The 21,095-nt window shown below is 32.8% G+C and overlaps 3 protein-coding genes across 5 annotated transcripts; all 3 read left to right on the top strand.

The window, feature by feature from the left end:
• The first annotated feature begins 745 nt into the window (after nucleotides 1–745).
• LOC107012673 (glutamate dehydrogenase A) lies at nucleotides 746–4,398 on the top strand. 2 transcript variants are annotated; one of them, XM_015212578.2, is made up of 9 exons: nucleotides 746–912; nucleotides 989–1,102; nucleotides 2,193–2,414; nucleotides 2,520–2,594; nucleotides 2,690–2,806; nucleotides 2,891–3,141; nucleotides 3,344–3,419; nucleotides 3,500–3,586; nucleotides 3,914–4,398. In XM_015212578.2, the coding sequence occupies exons 1-9, from the start codon at nucleotides 805–807 to the stop codon at nucleotides 4,097–4,099; spliced, it is 1,236 nt and encodes a 411-aa protein (XP_015068064.1). In that variant the 5' UTR covers nucleotides 746–804; the 3' UTR covers nucleotides 4,100–4,398. The 2 variants fall into 2 exon arrangements, with proteins under 2 accessions (XP_015068064.1, XP_015068065.1); XM_015212579.2 differs by lacking the exon at nucleotides 989–1,102 and having other exon boundaries at nucleotides 3,914–4,387.
• Nucleotides 4,399–4,568: 170 nt separating this feature from the next.
• LOC107013983 (light-harvesting complex-like protein 3 isotype 2, chloroplastic) lies at nucleotides 4,569–6,337 on the top strand. Of its 2 annotated transcripts, XM_015213856.2 has the most exons (3): nucleotides 4,594–5,515; nucleotides 5,612–5,749; nucleotides 5,950–6,331. In XM_015213856.2, exons 1-3 carry the CDS (start codon nucleotides 5,158–5,160, stop codon nucleotides 6,204–6,206), a joined length of 753 nt encoding a protein of 250 aa, XP_015069342.1. In that variant the 5' UTR covers nucleotides 4,594–5,157; the 3' UTR covers nucleotides 6,207–6,331. The 2 variants fall into 2 exon arrangements, with proteins under 2 accessions (XP_027770937.1, XP_015069342.1); XM_027915136.1 differs by having other exon boundaries at nucleotides 4,569–5,749; nucleotides 5,950–6,337.
• A 1,579-nt stretch (nucleotides 6,338–7,916) lies between these two features.
• On the top strand, nucleotides 7,917–14,449 carry LOC107012155. Its single transcript, XM_015211918.2, has 8 exons — nucleotides 7,917–8,324; nucleotides 9,995–10,134; nucleotides 10,265–10,364; nucleotides 10,572–10,670; nucleotides 11,008–11,355; nucleotides 13,151–13,243; nucleotides 13,366–13,572; nucleotides 13,832–14,449. Exons 1-8 carry the CDS (start codon nucleotides 8,007–8,009, stop codon nucleotides 14,093–14,095), a joined length of 1,569 nt encoding a protein of 522 aa, XP_015067404.1. The 5' UTR covers nucleotides 7,917–8,006; the 3' UTR covers nucleotides 14,096–14,449.
• Nucleotides 14,450–21,095: the final 6,646 nt, after the last annotated feature.

Here is a 21,095-nt window from a genome sequence, read left to right as displayed (position 1 = left end):
ATATATATATATATATATATATATATATTTATTTATAATTTCACTTAATCTCTACAATTAATACCTCTTAAAGAAATATTTTTTAAAAGAAATAATTTAACTAGAAAATAATGGATTCATTAAATGTTTTGAATTTCATGAAAATTAGTAATTTTATTCTCAAGATGGAATATAATTATTGAAATTATAAATTATTATTTTAATTTTGTAGAGTTATTATCAATAAACTAATAAATATTACTTTAAAGAATGTTTTTAAAATTTAATGAATACACCTTATTCTCCTCTTAAAGTGATACTGAAACAGAAAGAATAAACAGCAATAAAAAATAAAAAAATTGGAAGAATAAATTACACTAAATGCTTCTTGGACAATTTTTTTTTATTGGACAGAAAAAGATTTTAGGCAGGATAATTTTTTGAAATCATCATGTGGTTTTGAGACTTTTATTTTAGTAATTTTACTTTAAAGAGTATTTTAAATACGAGAAATAAATGAATTTATCTAATCATCCTTTCTATCCGGGTGAAATTACAACATTACCTGAAATTTACTGCTATTTCGATTTCATGCCATATATATTTATTGAGATAGAAATAAATACGAATTCTTTGATAAGTGTCACATCCTAGTCATTTAAATAATTATGGCTAGTAAATCTTTTTGTAGAAGTGTCACATCCTAGTCATTTAGATAGAAATTGTCACATTCTAGTCAAATAAATAGAAATTATTTTACTCAATTTCCTTGTTATTGGTTAGTCTTCCAAAATAGTGTAACCAAGAAAACATCAATTTGCTGCTATGAACGCTCTTGCTGCAACCAACCGCAATTTCCGCCAAGCCGCTCGAATTCTTGGCTTGGATTCCAAAATCGAAAAGAGTCTTCTCATTCCTTTCAGAGAAATTAAGGTTTTCTTCTTTTTTTAATGACTAATGAGTATTCTGTTTTAAATTTTGAGTACAAAAAATAGAAATTTTCTTTCAGGTGGAATGCACAATTCCCAAGGATGATGGAACGTTAGTTTCCTATGTTGGATTTAGAGTGCAGCATGATAATGCTCGTGGCCCTATGAAAGGCGGAATTAGATACCATCCGGAGGTCAATAATAACTGTTACTTCACTGATCGTCTTTAAAATCAACTATGATTGTTTTGTTTGTACTGCAAATTTGTGATTGGATCTTGTATTTTATGAAAACTTTGTGAGTGATCGTGGATATGATATGGTAAAAAGATTACTGATTGGGGATTAGGTGTGGAATTTCAATCATGATGCATAATCGTCTGCCGTTGTGTTCTTATTCAAAGAGAATCCTTGTAACTTCTGATGTTGGTTTTTGAGGGATAGGTGATTATAGCAAACTATAGTTATGATGAGTAATTAAGTAGTATAAGCTTGCTCTGCCATTGCTCGACTTATCAAGACAATGATTGTTAGATGGTTGGTTATTGATGCTAGATTTTAGTGAATCCAAATGCAATTAGAAATGATAATTTATTCGAGTTCTAGTTTCAATAAGATTCACTACTATATATGCGTATAGACATTTGCTTGTAAAAAATATCATGGTATCGATAACTCATGTTATGCAACGCTTGATGAGGTGTTTCAGACATGGAGCACTGGTTTTATTAGAAAAGAAAAATGTTACCGTAGCTGTGGAATGGGATTTAGTTTTTCAGCTTTGCGAAAGTATTTTGCAGACGGAGGTTCCCCACATATAATTTTTGTAAAACTAGTAGTTGTTTTATCAGCCATGTCTAGAGACTTAAGTGTTTGTTGCAGTTAATTGTTGGTCGTTGTTGTTACAATTACGTTTAGTGAGGTGTTATGCTAAAAGCTGTTTTAGTTGATTAGACATTGACTGTAATCATAAGGATAAATGTGAGATTTAGAGAACTACTAATTTATTTTAAAAGACAAAAAGTATTTAGTATTGGAACAAGAAGTTCCAGAATACATCGGAATTGATATATAGCATTCACACTCTTGAGCTGTAGTTTATCGATTCTTCTGACGATCAACTCTCATAAATTTGGTATAACATTTGTATCGGAAGGATTTCTCTCTTTTATAGTTGATTTAACTTCACTACAGTCTACATCCTTCTACAAATCTACTACCGTTTTATGATAAGAGCTCCACTGATAAACGATTCTATACTGAGATGCTATAAAATTTCTGTAAGGTTGACCCTGATGAGGTAAATGCCCTTGCTCAACTGATGACTTGGAAGACCGCTGTAACCGACATCCCATATGGGGGAGCTAAAGGTGGAATCGGCTGTAACCCAAAGGATTTAAGTGTGAGCGAGTTGGAGCGACTTACTCGTGTTTTCACACAGAAAATTCATGATCTAATTGGAGTTAATACTGATGTGCCTGCCCCTGATATGGGCACTAATGCTCAGGTTAGTAACACAATTCTATTTGCAAGATTGTCGATATATGTTCTTCATTTTGAAACTTTAGAATAAGGTGCGATTAATAGTCTATGTAATGCTTGCTGTCAACAGACTATGGCCTGGATTTTGGACGAGTACTCAAAATTTCATGGTCACTCACCAGCCATTGTTACTGGAAAACCAATTGTAAGATTTTCATAATGTACTACTACCTTTTACTTTTAAAACTGAAACAATTCATGTGTGACTCTTGTAATCATCCTTTGCTGCATTTTGTTTAGGATCTTGGAGGGTCATTGGGAAGAGAAGCTGCAACAGGGCGTGGCGTCGTCTATGCTACAGAAGCTTTACTTGCTGAATATGGGAAGCACGTTAGGGATTTGACTTTCGCAATTCAGGTTATTATGCAATTAGATTAGTCCTAGCACATCCCGCAATATTTGGTCGAAATGATGTCATAAATATGTATTTGGATTCCTTAGGGATTTGGAAATGTAGGAGCCTGGGCAGGAAAGCTCATTCATGAGAGAGGTGGAAAGGTAGTTGCAGTGAGTGACATAACTGGAGCGATCAAGAACCCCAATGGGATCGATATACCAGCTTTACTCAGTCATAAAGAAAAAACAGGAAAGCTCATCGATTTTGCTGGTGCGGATGTGATGAATTCTGATGAATTGCTAATGCATGAATGTGACGTTCTCATCCCTTGTGCTTTGGGAGGAGTTTTGAACAGGTTCAACCTTTATCTTGTTGTTTAATTCTTGAAATTTGCTTTTGTGTCCAGAAAATGGAGAAGTCAATGTCAGCAACAGTTCCAAAATTATGGGCATAAGCTCTGCAAATAGAAACTTCTCCCTTTTTTGTGAGCTAAATGTACCTAATGTAGAGTATCTTACTTGTCCTTGTATGTTCTGATCTTTTTTTTTTGTTTGAAGAGAAAATGCTAATAACGTCAAGGCCAAATTCATTATAGAAGCAGCAAACCATCCTACTGATCCAGATGCTGATGAGGTATCACTTTTTTTCCGAGACTCTCGAGTCTCTTGGACTAGCATGAATCATAGTTCTCCTCACACAATTGCCTTCTGCAGATTTTATCGAAGAAAGGAGTAGTAATACTTCCAGACATCTATGCCAATGCTGGAGGTGTGACAGTCAGCTATTTTGAATGGGTTCAGGTAACTTTTGATATTTATGCCTCCCAAATATTTTTGCCATTATAACATAGAGCATCATGAAGGGTTTATGTTGAAAAATATTTGAAGCGAAAATCTAGTGGGAGATGCAACAGTATAGTTAATTGGGAATCTTGCATCTTTATCAAGACAGTCTTTGTAAAGTCATTTCTCGAGAAAATATAGTTACTAAATTCCAATTTGCTCAAACTTTAAATCTCGCTTTAACTGGTGTTGAGATATGTACTTAGTCTATTCTTTTTATCTGAAAACTGAGATGTAATGAACATTTGGAGTTCTTATTCTCAAGAAATCTTCTTTCATATGCAGAATATTCAAGGATTTATGTGGGATGAGGAGAAGGTTAATAGGGAGCTTAAGAAATACATGACAAGAGCCTTTCATAACCTCAAGGGCATGTGCCATTCACATAATTGCAATCTTCGGATGGGTGCATTCACATTGGGGGTGAATCGTGTTGCGCGTGCCACTCAATTAAGAGGTTGGGAGGCATAATGGCACTCTTTTCACAGCACAATGTACTCATCCTGCAGCAGATCATTCGCACTTCTTCCTTTCAAGTACGAACTGAAATGTGTACTTGAGACATTAATCATAACTTGAGTCATCAATTACTTAAAATTTTATGTTTTTTTCATTTGGGACCTTGGAGCCATTTGGCCCCTATCGCCATTTTCTTATGAGCTCAGGTGCTTAACTGTTTTTTCCCCTCATTTTCTAGCATGAGGATTGCCTGTTATGGAGTAACTTATACTAAGAGCATGCTGAATGCAGATTATTGCATTGGTTTATCTTTAGTCTGATGTGATGCGACAGAAGTAGTGGTTTTGAAATTCCTTATCTGTTCCAATTTCTTTGATATTATCTTCCTTTAAAAAACAGTTCCGTAATTTGGAAATAATTAACTTTAAACTTCTCATTTTGCCTTTAACGAGAAGTTTTTATAGTCACACAAATGTTATGACATGTTTATAACGGCTATAAGTTTTTAAAATCTTCATATCTTTCTTAAACATCTTGCAGAGTCAAACAATAAAGATGAAATCCTATCTGGTGCAATCAATAGGCCATAGTTGCATGGACATATATACTAAAAGCAGCAGGTTTCCAAATTCTTACTCCAAACTCATTGGGGCTCAAGGCCCCAAAATATAAACAGAACATGCTTGATTCACTGCTGGTGCCAGTAGTTTATACCCTGCTCATCATACAACAACATATCGAGTGTAGTCCCGTAAGTGGGGTCCGAAAAGGGTAGTGCGTATGCAGCCTTACCCCTACCTTGTGAAATATAAAGAGATTGTTTTCAATAGACCCTCAGCCTAGGTAACGCGTATCCTCTGCTCTTGTTATATTCTTAAAAATAGTCACCAAAAGTGGAAGCAGATATGGTCAGGATTAGACATGGGCTGCCATGCCCATGATATTGCAGAAAAAAGTTATAAGCTTTTTTAATTTCAGAATGGGCCTTATTGCTTCTTATCCTTATCACCATTTCATTCAAGATGAAAAGATCAGTAATTTGAGCCAAACCAGAGAAAACACTTACAATTATGGCTGCTTTTACTATTACTTCATTTACACATACACCTTGCACCTCCCATAACTTCAAGAAGAAACAATGGCCTCGTCAAGCCAAGTCGATGAAGATTACTAACGTTATGACTCCAAAAGTCGAAGAACAAACACACTTAAATGTTGTTGAAATCAAAGATAAATCGTCTTTGCTGATTGATGATAATGCAAAGACCACAGGGAATGATGATGAAGTGCAAGTTGATACTACTACAGGTTCATCAGAGTCTGAAGATCTAATAAGGTTTTCGGATAAGCGATGGAAGAGTGGGACATGGGATCTAAATATGTTTGTCAAAAATGGCAAAATGGATTGGGATGCTGTCATAGTAGCAGGTAAAATTACAAAAGAACAAGTCTTTCGATTACTAAAACACCGCGATTTTTCAAGTGAATTAATTTATTCATTAATTAACGGTATGTACGTTGCAGAAGCAAAGAGAAGGAAATTTCTTGAACTATTCCCAGAAGCAGCAACAAATCAACAACCTGTTGTCTTTAGAAGTTCTATCATACCATGGTGGGCATGGATGATGCATTCTCACCTCCCTGAAGCTGAGCTACTAAATGGTTTGTATTATCTAGAAAAAGTACACAAGACTGTACTCTCTGTGTTTCAATTTATGTGACATAGTTTGATTCACTAAGTTAAAAAAAAAATAAACTTTTGACCTTAAATATTGTCATAGCATTTGTATTTCTGTACTAATAAGGAAATAGTGTTACGTAAATTGAGACGGTACTGATAGAGTACGGTTATGAGTTTGCAGGAAGAGCAGCAATGGTGGGATTTTTCATGGCGTATCTAGTGGATGTACTAACGGGACTTGACGTAGTAGGCCAAATGGGAAATTTCTTGTGTAAAACTGCTCTTTTGGCAACAGTTGGAGGTGTAATTTTGTTTAGGAAAAGGACAGATTTTGATAATTTAAAGAAACTGGCTGATGAAGCTACATTTTATGACAAGCAATGGCAAGCATCATGGCAAGATCAATCTTCTACTAATGATGAGTCCGAGCGACAGTGAAAAAAATGAGACTAATTGAGTTGTTGTATTTGTATTTGTCACACACCATGATTGCCTAATTATATACCACAAATATGTTATATTTGGATGATACATTTAAATATTGAAATAGTTTCAAAATCGCTTTCTGATTTTTCTGGTAATTTTAAAATATTATACTAACTTTGTCTATATAGATATTTTTAGAACAAAATTTATTTAAATGATAAATTTCTATGTGCTTTGTAATTTATATACCCTTTCGTGACATGAATAGCCGGATATAAAAATAAAGTAACTTGAATGTTCAAATTAAATCAATTAGCTTATTTTAAGAGTTTTAGGCTAAAAAATAGTTTTTAAGTATTTTTGAATTATTTAGGTAAATGTAAAAGTGTTAACAATAGCTTCTTCTTTTTTTTTTTAAAGTAGAAAGGACAAAAATAAGCTAAAAGTTATAAGTTAGAAATCCTAACTTGTAACTTTTGACTTATAAGTGAAAAACAATTTTATAATAATGATTTTTAATGATAGGTTCTAAATTTAATATTTATACATATATAGTTAATTTATTAACAAAAATATATTGAGTTTGAAACTAAAAGTGACTAATAATTTAAAAGCAACAAGCTCTAAATTAAGTTTTTTTAAAAAAACAATCAGAGGAAAAATTAAAATTTAATTTTAATAGATTCTAAATTTTAAAATAATAATTTTTAGTGATAAAATTAGGTTATATAATAAATTCATTAACAAAATATATTAAATTTGACCAAATCGACAGGTGTGCTACTAGCCCCACCCCTACAGAAGTTAGAGGTGAAAATTAAAGGAGTAGTATAAACATGTTATTGTTGTAAAGAAAGCTCAGAATATAAGAAGAAAAAGACAAGAAGTATAAGATAGAGGAGATAATTTTCTTATTCAAGTATATATCAAATGGTGAGTGATATCTCTATTTATAGTGTTGAGATATCACTCCCAAAAGTCATTTAACTAGTAGATACATAGTTATCTACATTGTTATCCAAAAGGGGGGTTCATATCATCTAGGGAATACACATACATGAATTTAGTAGTTCATGAATAAACCAAATGGTCATCCACTATTCAATGGATTTATAACAGTTATAGCTGATTATTTTATATTTAAAATTAAATGTGTACATTTTTAGTTTTAACACGATATCAAATCTCTAAAACAAACAAAACAAAATTATGAGTTACTAATTTTCTCAAAAAATATTAAACTAAAAAATTATTTGTAAATAAATAGAATACAACAACTAATAGCATAATTTAAAATGACAATTTTGATCCTTATTATGTCTATATATTTTTTATCCATGAAAATAAACAAATATGTAATCGAAAAATTATGTATAATAACATATTATTAATTTAAATTAAATATATTATAAATATATTTTGACTTAAATATATTCGATATAAAATTATTGTTATTTTTGCTTCTCTCTGGTGGAATCTCGCTCGTCACTCTCGTTTTGGTGGCGATCTCGCTAGTCTCTCTCGCTTTTGTACAAACATACATGTTTAAAATTGTGTTTGTGTTTGTATAAAACGAGAAAAAATTATACAATTATTTTGTTTGTGAATGTATAGCGAATTAACGCATACAAATATAATTTTTATGTTTGCTAAATTATATTTTCTAGGATTTAAAACAATATTTTGGAATTATTACATCATCATATACAAAAATGGCTAATCGCTGCATATCTTTCAAAGTTACCCGAAATCATCTCTCCTTTTTCTCCCAGATCAGATGCGAGACCCCTCATTGATCGCCTTCTCTGCAAAATGCGTCCTCTGTCCTCTTCTTCGCCGCCGGTTTTACCCAACGACGCTTCTGAAAGCGGTGACTCCGCCGAGCGCCGTCTTCATGAGGCGGAGGAGCGCTTAAGAGAGGCAATTGAAGAGCTTCAACGCCGGCAACGTCGTGCCAGAGGTATCTATCCGCCCTGTGACCATGCCGATGAATCATGTGTTGCTAACGCAATTGGTAACGTTTGCCAAAGTTTTCTTCTCTCTTATGGTGTGCGCGTTGGCATCGGTATCCTCCTCCGTGCTTTTAAGCTAGCTCGTCGCCAGTCCTATTCCTCTCTACTCGATCTCAAGGTTCCAAAATTCTTACTTAAGCATTTGTTTAATTATGTAACTTATCATTAATTTGATTTATGAATGTTTTTAGTTTTACACTAGACTGATCTCAGCTAGGTTACATTTAGAAATGTTCCTGTCCTCGGTTGGACAATCTATTTTAATAGACTAAAATCTTTTGAACTGACTGTTACTCCTTTAGTTTTTCAGTTTCGTACTTTTGTTGAATGCTTGCCTTTGTTGGAACTAAAGCTTGCTCCTTTGTAGTTCCTGATACATCTACTTTAGTTTTGAGAAGATCATGATCTAGAAATAAACTTCCTTATTAGAAAGACATTCCTGTTGAAGTATAGTTTCAAGATCAAGATTTTCTTTTTTTCGAAATTGCTTCAGTTCTGATGAAACCAGTTTAGGATTTGTATTTTATTTTTCAAATTGCTCAAGTTTTGATGAAACTAGGATGAAATAATTTTGCACAGATGTTATACATGTTTTTCATAGCAGCATTCCTATGATTGCAAAGGAAGGGGCATTTTGGCTTAGAAGCACCCACAGCCTTGTTAGCTTTGTGTTCTAAATGATTTTTTTGATTTCCTCGCATGAAGAATATTGATTGCAATTCTTGATAGATTGAATGGATATGAGTCACTCGATATCTACAGATTGAAGCATCGCGCCTTATTTGATTGATTGATATGTTGATGGAATGGTTATCAATTCCGAGATAGGATATCTTGGTCCTTTAGTACCTTGGAGTATCATAGTAATGGTGATTACACTCCAAGGGAAATATGTTCTGGCAGTGTATGTATTGTGTTTCCATGATTTCACCTGCTACTGGGACATGTGGGTTACCAAAATGCTTGGCCATAAGGATATTTAGTCAATCAAAGATTACTGAGCTAACGCTACTCACTCTCCCTCTTTGTGTGAGTGTGTTGCACGCTCCTGTGCGTCATGCATTTCACCTGCATTAGTGTATCTTAACACCATTTGAACGTCAGCTGATGTCAAAAGTCCTACAGGAAACTTTACGCATGTGTTACTTTCCTATCTCTCACTTCCCTTCTCATCTTATTTTTTTGGATAAAAGTCTGCTCTTTCAGGAAGGGCGAACCATGTGGGGTTTTCTCCCAAACACTTTGTAAATCCAATTTTCCCTCTGTCCCACTTTTTGTTCCTTTTTCTAGTGGTGAAATGCTGATAGAGTAAACTTTGTGCTCTGCTCTCCACAGTTATTTTAAGAAATGAACATATTACGATCTAATCATTTAGGGTGTCTTTTTAAGAAATACTTATATTAATGCAGTTTTTAAGGAATGGAAGTTTGAAGGGGCTGGATCTTTTGACTATTTAATGGTTTAAACTTGTTTCACCTTAGTATTTTCCTCTTGATAAGTTTCTTGGAGTTGCGAACCTCACGAAGTTCTGTGAAATAATTTAGCAATCTCAACTGTAGCATAAATGATGAATGGAGGTTATTCAGATCTGACCCTATGCACAATCCTCAAATCCTAAGGGAAGAAGCAAAAGAGAAAATAAAAGAAGATTTTCTAGAAGAGGATATTATAATTTTTAGTGTACATGTGTGCTGATTTCTGTCTGTTCGACTGTCCTTGGTCTCATCTATGAATACATGGGAGATTTTATTCTTTTCTGCAATTGTTTGAATCCTTGTGGTTTTGCAGCAACTTGTGTCCGAAAAAGACCTAATTGTAAGAGAGGAAGCATGTCGAATTGGTTTGCTCTTTGGGGGATTTAGTGGTTCATATCATGCTCTAAGATGTTTGCTAAGAAAGCTGAGAAGAAAAGAGACACCCCTAAATGCGTAAGTACAGAATGCTGAATTCTCAACTTAAAAGTTTTTACTTACTTTTCTGTGGTTTTGCTTTGAGAAGCTTTTGATAGTTGATATCCTATCCGATATATTTGACTTGGCTAAAGGGGATGATGGGCAGAATTTTAGCAGGTTCAGTGGCAGGTCTGTCTATTTTAGCATTAGATGATTCCAACAGGCGGCGGACTCTTGCCTTGTATCTTCTGGCAAGGCTATCTCAGGTATAATCATGCTTTGGCTATTCCCCTACCCCGCACCCTCAGGCAGAACAGAACAAAAGAACTACCAAAAAAAAACGAAGGATAAAGATAAAAGCGGCTAGTACTAGATTTACCTGCTAAACACAAAGTCACCAGTACCAGTTTACTTGAAGTTTTTCATTTCTGTTTTTCTACTGGCTTGTATTCTGATGACTTTACAATTGTCAGTGTGCGTATAATTCTGCCAAATCCAAGAACCGGTTTCATCTCTGGGGAAGTCACTGGAGTCATGGGGATTCTTTACTCTTTGCATTCGCATGTGCCCAGGTAGTTCTCGTGTTGCTTAACCTTTGTGGCGAATGTTGAAGAGCCTTTTCCGTCCATGTTTTAATTCCTTGTACTTACCCACAATTTGGTGGTTGGAAAGAGGTGGCTGGGATATCATAAATGTTTAAATATCCAAGTTTAAACCCTAGGAGATTGAACTTCTTCTTCAGTTCTTTCTTGCTTTTCTCTTCTTTTTAAATAATGTAATTCAAATGTGCAAGGGGATTGAACTTCTCTGCGATACTAACGTACTAATGATATTAGATAACTTGTTCTCTTTTATATCTGGACAAAGTAGTTATATATCTATCTTTGTTCTTAAAAAAATGTTTTGCAGGTTATGTATTCCTTCATAATGCGTCCTGAGAGCCTTCCAAAAGCATATAGAGATTTCATTCAGAAGACTGGGCCTGTTGCAGCACCAGTATACAAAGCTGTTAAGGATTGCTGTAGAGGCTCTCCAGTTGATGTTGCTTCATTACATGCCTATTTGTCCAAAGCAAAGGGCTCTACTACTATAAAGTTGGAAGAGTTTCCTTCTATTATCCCATGCTCTGTAATTCACCCTGGGACCAAATCTTGCTTAGTTCACGATGCTAATGCAGCGGCTGCTACTTTCCGGAAAACATTTCCTCTTTACTTCTCTTTGACTTTTGTGCCCTTTGTCGTTCTACGCTTGCAGAAGGTACAATTTATTAATATTGGTTTCTGTTTCACCTGTCTTTCTGCTTTGATTTCTCATTAAGCTGTTTATGGAAAAAATCATATAACTGCGCTGCTGGTACTTCTGTTAAACAAGATGAGATCATAGACCGACATGATTTGCTTTTCCTTGGTATATATATGTTGGACTTTCTAGAGTTATAAGTTGTAAATACAATGATTAAGATACTAGGGGTGCAAAGTATGTTGTCGATTCGGTTATATTTGTCTTCTGTTGTTTGTTGTTTGAGTTGCTTGGGCCTGGTAGGAAGCAGTATTACGAGGACCAAGTGAAGGAAATTATGATGGTCTACACTTTTAGGTTATGTAATTGTAAGCTGGAGTGGTAGAATTGCTACTAAAGTAACGAAGTTCCAAAAAATGCTCCCGACACATTTCTCAAGGTAATACTCTTAAGGAATCCTGTATGAGGGATAAAAAATAATAATCCCTGGATAAATGCAGGATTATTTTATCTTGTATTTGCTTAGGGGTATTAGTTATCCCATCATTTAATACTATAATGATGGGAAAAGTTATCCCATATAGGATTGGAATACTTTATCCCATGAGATAACTTTGTTTATCTCATTCCCCATCCATACCAAACAAACCCTAAGGTCTTATTTTGTCTTCCCACCCTCTTCCAGAGAGAGACTGTTTTTTTCTCAATCATTTCATTAGTGTTTGATTGAAAACTTAGTTTAAGGGTTCAATGCAAAACAAAATTTATTTCATGGTGGAAGACAAATCTTTTCCAGGAAGTTACTCAAGAGCAGGGGGTGTGGTATCAGGAATGAATGTTTGAATGTTTGCAAAATTTCACTTGAGGGAGCAAGTTTCTGAAGGAGCTATTTCCAGACTTTTTCAGTCTGGTATTATGATGCAAGGATTCATGAGGTATGGGATTAACAGGGATGGAATCTAAATTGCAGAAGATTCTGAATGACTGGGGGGTTTAATAGAATGGCTGAACCTATTCAAGGTGCTGGAACAATTTCAAGGAACTACAACAAATGAAGATAGATAAATTTTGATGCAACATAGCAGAGAAATCTGCCTACATACACTCTCTGATCTGGAAACATCTGGCCTTTGAAGCATAGTTGGAAAGTTAAAATATGATGTTTTGACTTGATTTACTTGGTTTGGACTTTGGTAGTTATAAGAAGCATGTCAGCCCTAGAAATCTGAAGGGAAAGGGGATTCAACTATGTTCTAAATGTTATTTTATGGGAAGGAATCAGAGAGCAACCATTTATTTTTGCGTTGTGTTGTGATTTATCAGTTGTGGCAACTATTTTCAACATGTAAGAGATCAAATGGATCATGCCAAAGCTTCCTGGAGAAATGATTGCTTCGTGGAACATAGGAGGAAAAGTGAAACAGAAGAAATGGTGGGCGACAAATCCTGAATGTATTTGGTGGTCTATATAAAAGGAACGGAATGCAAGATCTTTTGGAGAAAGAAGTAGCTCTATTCAAAAAATTAAAATGATCCATCTGTTTTATTCCACTTTTGGTGTAAAGAACTTTTAGAAGCAGACTCACTGTTAGACATTATAGAACCCTTATGAGAAAGGACTCACTTTTGTTTTGTGTTTTGAACTGTTATATGACTCCCAGCAGAGACTTTGTGCTGAGGATATGTTATACTGTTACTTTCCTTAAAAAAAAACAAAAAAAGAGTTCCTACTGAAGTATTTCATTTCAAAACTCTTGCTGATCACAGTTTCAAAAATTTAATTCTTACTGGTCTTATGTAAATCTTATCCCAGTTTATGGACGCTCCTACACGCACCTGTTGGTATGCTCTTACAGGGGCTGTTCGCTCAACAACCTTCTTGTCCGCTTTTGTTGGAATCTTTCAGGTAGTTTATGTTCCCGATGACTCATACATCTGGGAGTCTCTAGGGTCTTTTTTTTATGCTGCTGGAGTGCTAGTTGACTTGCTTAGCTTTACTGATGATTAACTTCTCTATCTCAATAAAAGGCTGTCATATGTTGCCACCGGAAGGTGGCATCAAAAGACCATAAGCTTGTATATTGGTTAGCTGGGGCTCTCTCAGGCCTCTCTGTGTTGCTTGAGAAGAAAGCTAGACGTGGGGAACTTGCCTTGTATGTTCTTCCTCGAGCTGCAGATTCTTTGTGGTATATATTGGTGAATCGCCATTTGCTTCCGGATATCAAGAATGCTGAGGTATCTTGTCTCACCTTTCATGCAATTTGGTGTGTCTGCTCTGTCAATCACTCATAAATTCCATTGTACAATTTATGACTACTTAATTGTCTACTTGTATGATTAAAGCATATTGTGGATAAACATAGAAACAATTTAACTATTTAAGGGAAGTTTGCTCCGGAAATATTGTGTCTCTTGAAGTAAGTGCAGGGGTGATTAATTCAGAAATCGTGAAGTGAAACTTATCCAAGCAAATGTCATTCTGATTGTTATACAGGTGCCCTTGTTTTGTGCCTGTATGGGTGGTATTATGTACTACCTGGAGCATGAACCAGACACCATGGCTCCCTTCCTCAGAGGCCTGATCCGCCGCTTCCTTGCTAGCAGAATTAGCAATCCTACTCCCCCATCAAATAAGGGTGCCTCCTATACATATCTACACACTCACGATGCCACGAAGGAGACAAAAATGCCAGAAATCCGTGAGACTGAAACTTTAACTGCAGAGAAATACAACCTTGAATTAATATCAGGACTTTGAGCAACTTTTTGACGCTCGGGCCATGTTTTCCCTATTCATTATACCATTTCATATTGGTTATCAGGCGGCTATTCCATGCTCATTTTGATTAAACTAGAACTCTAATTAAAGCTTGATTAACCCCCTTTTTATTTACATAATTGATTCATGGCATAATGTTCTCATTTTGTACCTAGGTGAAAGCCAGTAGTTCTGGTGAGATAAAAATCTAACCAAATCTTGTAAATTAACGTGGCTTATTTAGTTTTTGCTTGGACTGTCAGATATATGGTGTAGTCAGTTCTAAGCGTTAAAGTTGATAGAACTTGTTTTTTTCTGGTACGAGTTGATATACGTTAGCATTTTTTTCTGGTACAAGTTGATGTACGCAAGTACTATATCATAATTGATCCATTTTGTTTGATTTACTATGTGGAGTCAGTTGTGCTCCTGTATCACAGCCAAGTCGTTACACCATTATTACGACTATGCTGGTGTCTGTTACTTTTCTTGCAATAATCAAGCTGCGTGAGCAACGGATGTCCAGAAAGGAGCTGGGGTTCATTGCAAAAATTATGTTGGGAGTGGATTCAGCTGGAACAAGTTGCGTCGAATTGTGTTGAGTTGGTAAAGTTGGGTTTGATTTTGCTTCCTCTAGTAGTGGCCCTCAAGACTTCCTGGGAGTTGGCCTTGTCTTGGCATCCTTGCCATTGCGAATCACATGAAAGTTTAAGAGGAGAAAGCAAGTAAAGGGCGTAGGTTTAGGTACAAAGCTATGACACGGGTGTGGCTTAGTGGTGAATTTTAAGTGTTTTATTAAATCTTAGGTTCAAATTTTAGCGGAGACAAAATAAAGATTAGGTGGGTTTTTTCATTTTCATAGCTTTGGTGGATAGAGTTACTTGGTATTAGTTGGTGGTGGTAGGTGGTAGGTATTCCGTGGAATAAGTCGAGGTGTATGAAAACTAGTTTTGAAAACCACGATTATAAAAAAGAGAAGGGTGCAAAGTTATGGTAGAGCTAGAGTTGGAAATACATGAGGGAATTGCTTGAATGGTTAAGCATCCAAAGGCGGAGCCAGAATATTCAATAAGGGGTTCAAAATATGTAGAATTAGACACATGAAGTAGTCGAAGGGAGTTTCACAACTAATATATATTCATATAAAATTGTTTTAACTATGTATAAATAATATAATTTTCCGCCGAATGAGGTTCGGATGAACACCTTTCCTACAAGCTAGCTCCGGCCCCTGTAAGCACTCCTCATTTCCAACCCTAAAGTTATGAGTTCTTTCCACCAAAGGAGCAAAAAGAGCAAAAAGGTAGAAGCTTTTGCGGTAAGTTAAAAAAGACTTAAAGAGTTGGAAATACACTTTTGGAGTAGTTACATGAAGCCAAAGTATGGCAAAGGTGACCATCCGACAAGCTGCCTGGGCAAGCGAGTAGCGTCTGGTAATTCTTCAACTTGGGAGAGAATGGTTCAAGCTTGAAAATAGTCCATTAGTAATATTAATATCAAGTGAGGAGGAAGAAATTAAAAAAGAAAGTTAGGGACTATTTTTTATATATATATACATAATTGTAGTGCTCGGTTTAGTTTTTCGCTTATCTATCTTTTACTAATAACAGATATCAGGTAATTTATCCATCTAATGTTTTTGTTTACATTGAGTTTTGAACTTGAGACCTCAGAATTCTCTGTCACATCATTGATCACTAGGCTACACTCTTGATAGAAATTTACGGACTTTGTTTGCAACCATGTTTAGAATAAGGCCACACTTAAAGTTGTCCTCATATTTCACTTAAACACCTACCTATTGAAAACTTAAACCATAAAAAATTTATACCTATTTGACACAAACTGACAATCAATTGAAAAATAAAAATGCGTGTATTTCAAACGCGAATTCATAAATAGTTTTACCAATAATATGATAACAATTGGCATTAAATTTAATTTTTTTAAAACCTCTATATAATTAATTCAGAAAGTATTTTAAAAAATTAAAAAAAATTCTTTTTTTAATTAAAGTCTCCCCGCCCCCCACCCCCCAACCCCACTTTCCTCCTTCTTCAGATAGAGCCATTTCTGATTTTTCATGGAGCCGGCGTCGCTCCATCTCTTTATTCTCTTCCATTGGTATCAACACTACAATGATATACCATTGTTGTCTATTCAAGTTAAATACGCATTTTTTTTTCATTTCGATAGCATTAAAAATTTTCACTCATTGACTCCATCTTTTATACATTAGTAACTATTTATTAGAAGGAAAAAAAAATAACAGATTTTTGCCCAAAAAAATCTATTCGTATTTTTTTCATCATGATGAATTAAATTTCTTCGAGATATTTGAGACGTAAATCGACATAAGAAAAAAGAGGAAAACAGGAAAGAACAATGAGGGTGAGAGAAAGAAAGGTGGAGGGAGTGTGGTGTGCGTGCCGATGTAAAAAAAAAGAGATAAAATGGTGAAAGAACAATATGACAGAAAGAGGGAAGAAGATGACTGTCCTTCTTCTTTATTGTTAATTAATATTTTTTTTATTAATTTAGGGGTATATTAAGAAAAAAAAGGAAAAAAATTATTTTTAATAAATTAACGCGCTCAAAGAAGGTGAATTACACATTTTTTGTCATGTTAATATTTTGTATTTAGTAGGAATAACTTTTGAACAAATAAAGTGTTCAATTAACACAAAAATTAATTAAGATATTTAAATGAATTATGCGGATAACTTTAAATAACTTAAGCCTTTGGATAAATTGAAAAGAAGTGACTCAAGCTTTAAGATTAGTGTAGGTGACAAATTTATGATTAGGATTTAATGAAATTTGATCATTTCAAAAAAGTCCTCAAGTTCCCTTATTGAATTAAAAAAAGGTGACAACAGACTAGTCAAAGTTAAAGCTTCTAGTGCTTCGTTTGTCCAGAATTGTTTGTCATATTGTGCTTATCGAAAGTTAAGATTAATTTTTAAAAATAAAATTAGATCACATTAATTTGATATCTTAAATAAAAAAATTAGATATTCTAAAACTACATGAAAAGTACTATATATTATAATTTTTTGCATATCAATATGATGAAAAAATACATTTTAAAATGTTAATCAAAATTTTTATAGTTTGACTCTAAAAATAGAAACAATGACAAATAATCCGGACGGAGGAAGTACTAATTAGAGATTAACTTAAGTAAATTTCAAAATATATATTTTAAAACTTTGATAAAATACAAAAATAATCCATCCTTTATTCATAGGTTCAAATTTATTTTTCCTTTTTTCTTTTATAAATTCAAATTCTCTCTCTCCCCTTTCCTCGAGAGAGAACTAAGAAAATTTCTCAACTTGTTCTTCTCTATTGTCTTACTCCTCTTATTGTTAGGGTTTCAATTTTTCTTGTGAAAATGATGATTTAGGTTTAAAAAAAAAAAGAGACGAAAAAGCATATAAATTTCACAAATTATGTTTTTGCATATCCTACTTAACTTAATCCCTAATTAGTAAAAGCTTTGATTTTGGCTAGTTAAAGTTGTCACATTTCTTTTTTAATATTCACCTCCTACACTCATTTTTCACATGATTCAAGAATGAGAAGAGGCTTTTGCTTATAAAAATGTGTATTTAATATTTAAGGGTGTAGTACTCTGAAATTAGACATGCTTACAATGCTAACGAAGATGGTGTATACAATGCCCCATGCCTTCTTTTTATGTGTTAGCTAAAGCAACTTGTGTCCATGAGCTCTTCATCAATTAAACATGATATTTTTAACAACTTTAAATTAATGAGTTTACTTTCTATTTTGTGTTAAGGGATTCAATGTTTATATAATATACATTAAAAAAAAAAAAAACTTTATAAATTAATACAATGTATATGAACACTCTTACGACCGTCTTGATTAGCCTATGACAGTGTGCGCGCCGAAAATTGGCCACCTAATCATATTTTGTGACTTAAAGATTATATGTCAAAAACAAGGATTATCTATCTAATCTAAGGATAGAAAAGAACTTATCTTATACTTTCTTCGTTACATTTTATATATCATTTTTTTTAGAAATAGTTGGATCACAATACTTATTTTTTATAAAATTTATGCACAAATTATTATATTTTGCCTATTTTACTATTGATAGTGTAGTTAATTAATCTTGAAAACATATTCATCATTTATTATAAAGTTGACTTAATAAAACATTAAATAAAAATAGACGAGTAAATTACATCATTTCTTAATACAAGTGTAAAGTAAAAAAGTGACATATAAAATAGAAAGAAAGTAAATATTATACTAAAACAAACTTTGGAAGGTTTTTTTTTTTTTTTTTAATATGGATAATAGAGAGATGGAAAATACACAATTTGTACTTCTAGTAAACACGGAAATAACTTTTTGAGACTATATGGTTTGTCTCACATGAATTATTCGAAATAGATTACTTATGAGTTACATTTTTTTTATTATATTTTGTGATAAAAAAATATTTTTATCATTATTTCATGAAACAATAAATATCATTAAAAGTTAATATTTTAAATTTTTAATTTCATGGCATGAGGGACTGACCCCTCCACTAACTTATCAATTCATCCTCCTAAATCAAAACCCTAGTTTTGAGAAAAAAATTAAATAATTTTCATTGAACCCTCTTGTTCTCAATTCTAAAAATAAATATTTTATTTTACTTATTTATTTTAGCAAATCAGGTGTTATTATTATATTTCATATTATTCTTAATACTAATTAACCATATAAAAAGATAATAGTCAAATTTTGGATTTGAAAACATAATTAGTAAAATTAATTTCATAAAATGCACCTCAAATGAAAAAATAATAATCATTTAAAAGGTAATGTATCAAATATAATATGAAGCGTAAATTACATAAATCTCATTGTTTTAAATGAAATTACAATCGATCCCTAATAAGTTTTCAATTACTTTAATCTCTTAAAAATTAAAAAAGTCGGATACAATAATTGAAGCTTAGATACATTATATGTAGTTCAAAAATACATTAAATTATACTGTCTCGAATACATTAATATGTAGTTCTAATACATTAAAAATTAGCCCGGATACATAATATATAGTTTAGATACATTAATTATTAATTCGAATACATTAATATGTAGCTCGAATAAATAATATATAGCTCGAATATATTAAATACTAACTCAAATACATTAAGAAATAAGAGATATTCTAAATTTTTAAAAATATAATAGGAAGTAATGAAAATAAATAAAATAAAAAGTGTCTATTTCTATAATTTGTTGTGAATGCATGGATAATGTTCCATATTTAGTTGACTATTGATATTCCCCAATAGTTCAATTAATTTATCCCACGTCTTTTTACCTTCAAAATGTTTCAGTTTTCCAATGCAGAGCGAAATGGACCGTCACACTCAATTAATTCTAACGTAAAGTTTAACCTTGTCTTTATAAATATGGGTATTTTGTTTAGTACAACTAAACAGAAACAAATATTTTTTTCTAAAAATAAAATAAAATTATAATGGGTTCCTGTGAAAGTAGTGCAAAAAACTCTGATGAAAAAAAATGTGATGAAAATATTGAGCAGTTGAATCTAGGTATGGTTTCATCAGAAGAAGAGGTAATTAAAAAAATTGCAATTGGAGCAGGAATAGTATTGCTAGGATGGGGCTTGTGTAAACTCATTAATGATGGAGGGTCTGTCAACAGGAAAATGATGAAAGCTCCAGGAAGAAACGGCAGTTACATTTACAGGGATCAATTTGAGAGTAACCCTTCTCAGTATTTTCGCAGACTTCGCGATTAATAAGATATTTTTAATATGGTGTGATTGGACGTTAGAGTTGCTTTATATTTAATGGTTATGTCATATGTATGTTTGCGTTTGGTTAAACTTTTGTTTTTTAGTTGATGTACTTTGTTAGAACATCATTTTGCTGTATTGAACTACTATTAAAGCTATTAAGTCGATTATCTCGTAGTGATGTTGAATGATCATATTGTTATATTTCCTTTTAATTCTTCATTGTTTGTTGAAAATGTCTTATTTAAGTAACGTTTTACTAATCGTATAACTAGGTGCCAAACTGTCATGTTCAGTAGGTGATTTTTAATGTTTGAATTTGACATTGAGAAATTAAACTATTTTAAAATATTTATTTAGTGATTACCTATCAAAAGATATGACAAACTATTACTCCCTTTTTGTCTTTTTTTCTTGTTGAATTTTGAGCAGGCATATTTATTAAAAAAATAATGATTAAATTAATAAATTTATTATCTTGTTATAAAATTAATATATTTGCTGACTACACTTTTTAGAGACTAACTCAATTGTTATAAGAAGACTGTTGTTCCCAGGGCCGGACCCATGTGATCTTGAGTGGGTTCACTCAAATCCGAATAAAAAATTACATTATATATAAAATAATTTTTTATATTTTTATAAATATATATATTTTAAACTCGTCGATAACAAAGAGAAGTTGCTGCTGCAGTGGAAGTCCTCTAGAAATTAAGTTGTGCGTCTCTGATCCAAATTTCAATGAATGAGATTTATTTTCTCCTTTTTCAATTTTTTTTTTAATTTTCATTTTTTTAGTGTTTTTTTTAATTTAAAAAAACGTGTTAAAAGTGTAGTTTTAAATCCCATAAAATTTAAGGTTTTCATTTTGAAAAACTTATTTACACATTTATGTTCTTACTTTCGAACCTTATGAACAAAAATTCTGGTTCCGCCACTGATTGTTCCTTTTGACAAAATTGATAAGTTAAAAAAGAAAGTTAAATTACATAATATTTGACAAGTAATAGTGATGGAGAAATTATTTTGTTTGAAGAATACGTTGGAAAATGACGTTTTTACATTGATTAAAATAATACTTGTAAAAACACTAGATGATTCTTCTCATCTGTTCTTATTTTAATGGACAAATGACCATAAGAATTTTTGAAAATAAAAAAATAAAATGTACTACTACTCACCTTATTCCTATTTACTTAT

Source organism: Solanum pennellii, chromosome 3 (genome assembly GCF_001406875.1).
Source record: "Solanum pennellii chromosome 3, SPENNV200".
In the NCBI taxonomy this organism is placed as follows: Eukaryota; Viridiplantae; Streptophyta; class Magnoliopsida; order Solanales; family Solanaceae; genus Solanum; species Solanum pennellii.
The sequence above is the reverse complement of the archived record's forward strand: the minus strand, read 5'-3'. Positions and strand labels throughout refer to the sequence as shown.